Source organism: Alexandromys fortis, unplaced genomic scaffold (assembly GCF_014885135.2).
Source record: "Alexandromys fortis isolate MF-2015 unplaced genomic scaffold, M_Fortis_MF-2015_v1.1 scaffold_17, whole genome shotgun sequence".
Classification (NCBI taxonomy): Eukaryota; Metazoa; Chordata; class Mammalia; order Rodentia; family Cricetidae; genus Alexandromys; species Alexandromys fortis.
The window spans coordinates 1,192,178-1,200,029 of NW_026067896.1; the positions used below are offsets into that span (position 1 = coordinate 1,192,178).

The 7,852-nt window shown below is 45.2% G+C and overlaps 1 protein-coding gene across 1 annotated transcript in view; it reads left to right on the top strand.

Moving 5' to 3' along the window:
• The window catches only part of Pop1 (POP1 homolog, ribonuclease P/MRP subunit), a 28,562-nt gene that overhangs the window by 10,999 nt on the left and 9,711 nt on the right, over positions 1-7,852 (top strand). The window contains exons 8-12 of the mRNA XM_050161235.1: positions 1,822-1,903; positions 2,588-2,719; positions 3,403-3,522; positions 6,765-6,880; positions 7,611-7,802. Coding sequence (XP_050017192.1) covers positions 1,822-1,903; positions 2,588-2,719; positions 3,403-3,522; positions 6,765-6,880; positions 7,611-7,802 — 642 coding nt within the window. The remainder of the gene's footprint in view (positions 1-1,821; positions 1,904-2,587; positions 2,720-3,402; positions 3,523-6,764; positions 6,881-7,610; positions 7,803-7,852) is intronic.

Consider the following 7,852-nt stretch of genomic DNA (forward strand, 5'->3'; position numbering starts at 1 on the left):
ACCTAACCCAAGCTAGACCAATCAAAGTTCTTCACAAGAATTTTGTATATAAAATGAAATCATCTTTCTTTCTTGGTATAAAAAAATCAGAATACATATATTTAATAATTGCTGGTAATCAAGTTCTATATAAGAATTAAAGATTAAAGGGGGAGTAATAAGATAATGAGGAATAGGAAAGAAGAATTATATAAATGAAGTATTGCTGAAAGGCCAAAGTAACTTTTCATATTTTTTTAAATATTTATTTATTATGTATACAATATTCTGTGTGTATGCCTGCAGGCCAGAAGAAGGCACCAGACCCCATTACAGATGGTTGTGAGCCACCATGTGGTTGCTGGGAATTGAACTCAGGACCTTTGGAAGAGCAAGCAATGCTCTTAACCTCTGAGCCAACTCTCCAGCCCCCCAACTTGTTTTTGTTAACAAATTAAAAAAAAAAAATCTTTCACTTCAAAAAATTAAATCTCAATGGGTGCGATAATTTAATTGAATTTTTTTTTTTTTTTGTTTTCTGAGACAGGGTTTTTCTGTTACAGCTGTAGCTGTCCTGGACCTCAATCTGTAGACTAGGCTGGTCTGGAACTCACAGAGATCTGCCTACTTCTGCCTCCCAAGTGCTGGGATTAAATGTTTACACCATTACCCGGCTAGCCAAATTGAATTTTAAATTATAGATTATTCTTGCTTTTCTGGTTCTTAAAGAAGGTAATCTCCCCTCCATAGATGGGCAATGGAATGCCTCTGAAAAAATCTCTGAAATTGTCTGCTAGTCTTCTTTCTTCTTCCCCCTTTCCTCCTCCTCCTCCTCCTCCTCCTCCTCCTCCTTCTACTCCTTCTTCTTCTTCTTCTTTTTTTTTTTTAGTTTAGCTTATGATAGTTTTCTAGGAAGTTAAGTAGTATGTCCACTCAGCACTTCTGATCAGAGGCAGGGAAGATATTCCTTTGTGTTCTCAAGATTGATAACCACCACTCACATGACATCATTGAACACTTAAAAATGTAACTGAATGGTTGAGATACTGAATTTGTACCTCTTTTAATTTTAACTAAAGATGAATTCTCTCTGTGGCTTGTGACTGATGTGTAGACAGTGCTGGTCTAGAGCATGAGGTGTGGTTAGGGGTCTCCTTCTGGGTTCAGATCTCTTTATTTTCCATCCTAGCCAGTTGATTTAGCAGATGAGCCTCAGATTTGATGTGGGCAAAGACAGTGATCAAGCTGAGGCTCTAGGCCAAGACAGCAGCCCCTCTCTGTCTCCTTGGCGTTCGTCTCAGCCTCCGCTGCTGTCTCGGCCTGGGATCCTGGAGTGGATTTAGGACTTTCCCTTGTTATTCCTGCTCAGGGTGGACAGCGATCTTTTAACATTTTATTCACTTTTTGTTGTTTCTGTGACGTTGCTTTTTGTAGATGGAATGAATCCAGGCCTTTTGCTTGCTAGACAGGCAGTCACTGTAGTTGTCCCTGAGCTATATTCCAGACCTAGTCAATTCACTGTTTGTTGAGATAACAAATTCTCAAGTAGCTTCTCATGTAATTTAAGGTAAAACTGAGATCCCGTACTGTGGCTCCTCACCCTTTGGCCATGCTGGCTTTTCATGGTCTAGAATGTGTCATTTCCATTTCCTTGACTTGTACTTATTTTCTTTCTGCCTTTTTAACATTATGTTGTGCTACTCTTGGTTGGGCTAAAATTTCCTCGTTGTTTAAGTTTCAGCTCATCTCATACAGTCTGTATTCCCTCTCGAACCCTTCCTTGTGCCCTCAGGTTAGCTCCACCCCCTACATTGTTCTGTAGCTTCCTGCACTTTTCCTCAGCTTACTAGTATAGTCTGGTTCTTTGCTTATAACACCTGTGCCTCTCACGGGCCTCTGCGATTCATGATGGTCAGCAGGCCAGGTTCTGCCCTCTGTTCTGTCCCCAGGGCTTAGCATAGTGCCTAGCATGGGCTCTTCCATGTGCTAATAAGTTAAGGAGTAAAGAAGTGAATTCAGGTTTGGTTCTGGAGCCTGTGCTCCACACCAATTAGCTCTGCTGCCTGTGTTCTGTCAGGTGGCCCCGTCTTACAAGTTACCGCTTTAGGGTCCAGCACTAATCACTGCTCTTGGTGTCGTGTCTGTCATGTATCTCGTACTTGAAACAGCATGGAAACCTTGCCAAATCCCAGCCTTTCCTGGGCGTCAGTGAAGCGTGTATGCATCTCATCCCAGCCTTGCCTGGGCGTCAGTGAAGCGTGTATGCATCTCATCCGGTGTTGGTAAGAGTAGCGCAGCTCTGGCCTGGTGAGAAGGGAGCATTTTATTGTTAAATTAGAGAGGAGGCGGTGAGAGCGGCGGAGGGCCAGCGCCTCTGTAGTGGCGGTGCTTGATTAAACAGCGTCTTGTAAAGGCTGCGAAGTCTCTAATTAGAGTGTTAGTCTGGTAGTAATTTCTATCAAGTACAGTTGCATCCTCACTGCTCCTGGTGAACGAGTTACTCTCACACCCAGAAACGAAGGGAGCAGGGCCAGCTGTGTTACAACCTTCTTACAACGTAGCAATCATTAGGACTGACTCAGCACAGTTGTTAGGCCTGGCTGCTGAGGAGGCGTTCCTGTTTTCCAGGAGGAAGAGGATGCAGAGGAGACAGCCCATCACTGGTGGAGCGACACTTGCAAGAGCTCTGATGGCGCTGTCCTTCATCAAAGACAAGAAGCCATCTTTCAGCTGCTGGGAGGTAGAAAGAGGGAGAATCTACTGTGCTGGGGAGGGGTGGGGAGCGGGGCAGAGGGCAGTTGGCCCCAGTGAGTGGTCTTGCTTTCTGTCGCGTTTATTTGCTGTGAGAAGCTGGAGTCCAAGATTGAGGCATTGCGCTCACGCCTGTGAAATAAGGTTGTTCGAATTCTAAGTCACTGGCATTCTGAAGTTACAAGTGAGTGGCCGAGCAGAGCAGGAGCTCACCCAATGTCTGTGCTTACTGCCTCTTGTATGTGTAGCTGATAAGAAACTACTGGCCCATGCTGGAAGATAGTTTTATGTCCTTTAAATTTTATCTTGCAGGAAACTTTACTTTTAAAGTGTTAATTTAATTTTTTCCGAGTAAATATGTTGGGAAAAGGTGATACGTATTTTAAAGTAATTTCCCCAAGAAAATAGTTTCATTAGGAAAATCTGAAAGGTTCAAACTACAAACAAGATTGTATTAATACATATTGTGATTTAAACACATTTTTTACATTTACTTATTTGTATGTGTGTGTGTGTGTGTGTGTGTGTAACTCAGTTCTCTCCTTTCACTGCACGCACGCATTAGAGTCAAATCATCAGACTCCAGCAGGCGCCTTTGCTCACCGAGCTGCACCTGCCCCGTGTGAGCCTTTCTCTATTTAACACATCCCTTCTGTTTCTGTTCTGCTGAAGGAGTCTCCTCACCAGCGGAAATTCCTGCAGGTACTATTCTGGGATTGACAGTGAGGGATCCGAGAACGAATTTGCCCCCACAGCGGGCCAAAGCTTTGCCGCATCCGGAAAGACACCAAGGTAAGGTGTTGCCATGTTCCTGGTCGAGCTGTTGGGTCCCATGAGGTGTGTGTCCGAGGACATGGCGCGGAGAGTGTCTTTCAGGGAGGTGTAAACCACACAGCTAGCTGCTCAAGTTTGATGTTTTTCCCAGAGTCCTCAGTTTTCTCTAGTGTGTCTCTCTCTAGTATCCCAAACGCCTGGAGCTTCAGAATTTAGCTGTGAGGAAGGGATGTGCACCGGCAGCTGGTCTTGTGCTCTTTGGAAGCCTCTGTCTGACCATACAGATGATCCAGGTTCGAATCCTGGCAAGGCCATCCCAGGTGCTGAAGTATCAGACCACATGGTTTTGACAGAGTGGAGGGACCCACGCGAGCCACTTGGCTGGGAGGTGGGTTGGGACTGGCTAGAATTTTAAACTGATCTGGGATTGGCTGCAGCTGGGATGGTGTCATTTAAACACATTAAATAGGAGAAGCAGTGAAACTAGCTTCTGAGTTTGCGAGAGCATTTAAATGTGTCATAACAACTTCACAGTTTTGTTTCCAGCCTCTCTGCCTGTCCTTAGCTAGCTTACTAGGGACCAATAAATGGCCCCGTCAGAGGTCCACATAAAGGTGACTGAGGATTTGAAGACTCAGGTAAGTTAGTCACCATGGAGCCTGACTGCCTTGCTGTGGCTGTTTCATTCAGTGGTCTAGTGAAACCGCGTACATGGGAGGGTCTCCTGAGAATTACGTGCAGAGCTGCAGTTACTTCAGAGCCGCGGGTGGACTCTGCATCCCTCTGGCTTCCTCATTATCTATGTTTGGACGGGCAGTTCTAACACCCTTCCTAACAGGTTTAGCACGAATAGGTTAAAGAAGATTAAAGTCTGTCGTGAAACATGATCTGGTTTCTACTGTAAGATTCACTGTTAGACATTGTCGTGGATTTCATTCCAGCCTGTTTTTGTTGCTATTATTATGTTTTTTTGAGACAGGATCTCACTGGGTACCTCTGGCTGGCCTGGAACTCCCTTTGTAGAGCAGGCTGGCCTTGAACTCACGGAGCTCTGCCTCTGACTCCTGAGTGCTGTGATCATTAGAACCTGTTTTAAGTACTGTAATTTCTATGAAGATACTTTTATTTGATGTTGAGCTACATAAAGAAGTATACTTTTGGGCTGGGGATGTGGTTCAGTAGAGTGCTTGCCTACTATGTGAGTGGCCCTAGTTCAGTCCCTAGTTGTTTTGAGATAAGGACTTGCTATGTAGCTATGCTGGCCTGAACTTGTTATAAAGCCCAGGGTGGCCTTGAACATGTCAGTATTCCTGCCTCAGCATCCTCATGCTTGGTTTGTGGGCAAGAGTCAGATGCCTGGCAAGGAGTACACTCTTCACATGAATTAGCTGAATTAGTATTATATCTGTATTTTTTTCTCATCTAGCAAGCTGAGTCAAAACAAAGGGTAGAGATACACTTTTGGGGGGCTGGATCAGTGGAAAGATCAGTCCTTAGAAGACTCTCAACAGTAGGACATCTTACACGTAATTCCTTGACCTAGCCTAGTCTGCCTATAACTGAAATTGTTCTCTGCCCATTTTGACTTGAACAGGCAGCAATAGCAAAATCGACTCAAGTGCTTCTAGCTTGAAAGAGTTTGCCTGCTTTGGGTAACAAGCTCCTTATTTTCTTGTATTAACTGAAGCTTAGGCAGCTCTTAGAGGAACAGGTTCCTAGGAGCCTGACTGTATTCTCAGGCTTTGAAGAGGTTCTCCTGAGTGTTAATTATTAACATGTTTTTATAACACTTTCCAGCTTCATTAACAGAGTGGTTTACTGTGTAAGTGTCTTTGAGGCTGGAGGTGTAGGGTGGTGATAGAGCTTGTGCCTAACGTCGCACGGGCCTGGGTTCGAGTCCCAGCACTGGGGAAACGGGAGAAAACCTCAAACCACCTTTGTTCATTCGCTGTCTGCAGCGGTCGCTTACGTGCTTCCGCAGATTGTTTGGATTGGCTCTTGCCAGAGAAGAGCCTTGCTTTCACGTTGGCCTCGGAGGGTCAGTGACGGGGCATGTTCTAAGTGTGTGCATTGTAAGCGTGCACTCCGGCTTCTCACTCACTGGCTAGCAGAAAGAAAATACATTGTGTGTGTAGCTCCTTTAAAAAATTGCTCTTGAAATACTCTTTGGCCATATGTTCTTGCCATCACCACAGCCATGAAGGAGTCTGGTTGCCTTCAGAATGGCAGGTGGGCAGACATATTTTCCTTTTCTAGTGCTCGTGAGCACCGTTACAGCATAGGGCGGCCGTGAACTCCAGTGCTCGTGAACACTCTCACAGCACAGGGCAGCCGTGAACTCCAGTGCTCGTGAACACTCTCACAGCACAGGGCAGCCGTGGACTCCAGTGCTCGTGAACACTCTCATAGTACAGGGCGGCCGTGGACTCCAGTGCTTGTGAGCACCGTTACAGCATAGGGCAGCCGTGGCCTCCAGTGCTCGTGAGCACAGTTACAGTACAGGGCAGCTGTGGCCTCCAGTGCTCGCTCATGAACACTCCACGTCACCTTAGGCCTCGCTGCTCAGTCTCCAGGAGAAAGAGAGTTTGTAGGCCCTAGTGCCGCTCTCTGCAGCTCTGTCCTCCCTGAAATCTGTCGTGCCAGTGCCTAGTCACGCCCATCTTATTTTTCCCTGGCTGCAGACCCACACAGGTTTTTGCTTTTGAGTGAGTTCCGTGTTGGCATTTTGGAACAATAGCTGTCCCCTCCTCACCAGTTGAGTTTTAATTCTTCAGTCTGACAACATAGATTTGAAGGACTTTTTTCTGTCATGTTTAAGTGACGGTGTGGAAGTGTCCATGACTGAAAACCCTCCTTTCTGATATTCTGAGAGCAATGTGCCTTCCTTAAGAGACAGGACAGTTCACACATTGCTCTCCTTAAAGGAACGGAGAGGTGTGTTTTACAGACAGGAGTGACGAGCTCAGTAAAGTTAGTTCTAAGAGAACCGAGGGTAAAGGGAAGTGTCTTCTAGAAATTTGATTATCTCAAATTCAAGGGGCAACTTATAATTATTAGTATTGTGATTGTGTGTCTGCACAGAAGTAAATACCAAAGAAAAGTGTTTATTAGCCTTTGTTATTTCAAGGGCTAGGAAACCAACTATAAGAATAATGTAGTTTTTGTCTTCTAGTTTGGGACATGCCCGTCACTGCCGTCTGCCAGTGTTTGGACTGACGGAGAGAAAGTGTGGTTTGAAGGCTCTTTCTCTTCCCTCTTAGATAATGAGCAAGTTAGACAGCTGCTTCTGGAGGGCGTGCCCGTGGAGTGTGCCCACAGCTTCATCTGGAGCCGTGATATCTGTAGGAGTGTCACAGAGAGTAAAATCTCGGATCAGGTAACTAACGTGCCAGGATTAATGGTAAGATCCTGTCTTAGAGACTACAAAGTGATTTTATGTTTCCGTGTCCCATGTACCTATTTATACATTCTCTCCCCCACTCCACCCCAAGACAGGATTTCTCTGTGTAGCCCTGGCTGACCTGGAACTCACTTTGTAAATTTCCTCCTATGGCGATCTAGATGATCTAGAAGATCTAGTAAAGTCTATAAGGTCTAATAAGTTCTAAATAGATCTTGAAGGTCTAGGAAACTAAAATGTCTAGTAAGATCTAGAAGGTTAAGAAAGTCTAGGAAGCCGGGCGATGGTGGCGCACGCCTTTAATCCCAGCACTCAGGAGGCAGAGGCAGGTGGATCTCTGTGAGTTCGAGACCAGCCTGGTCTACAGAGCTAGTTCCAGGACAGGCTTCAAAGCCACAGAGAAACCCTGTCTCGAAAAACCAAAAAAAAAAAAAAAAAAAAGTCTAGGAAGGTCTAGAAGGCCTAGAAGATCTAGTAAGATATAGGAGGTCTAGAAGGTCTAGTAAGATCTAGAAGGTTAAGGTCTACAAAGTCTAGAAGGTCTAGGAAGGTCTGGAAGGTATAATAAGATCTAGAAGGTCTACAAAGTCTAGAAGATCTAGTAAGATATAGGAGGTCTAGGAAAGTCTAGAAGGTCTAGGAAGGTCTAGAAGGACGATCTAGAAGACAGTGACTGTTTCTATTGACTTGTTTTCTTCCCCTTTAGGATTTAAATCGGATGAGAAGTGAATTGCTGGTGCCAGGGTCACAGCTTGTTTTAGGGCCTCAAGAATCCAAGATTCCTATTCTTTTGATCCAACAGCCAGGAAAAGTGACTGGCGAAGACCGGCTGGGCTGGGGAAGTGGCTGGGATGTCCTCCTTCCCAAGGGTTGGGGCATGGCTTTTTGGATTCCATTTGTAAGTTGCCTTTTGATTTCACCCAATAGTTGCACTATTTAAAACACAGT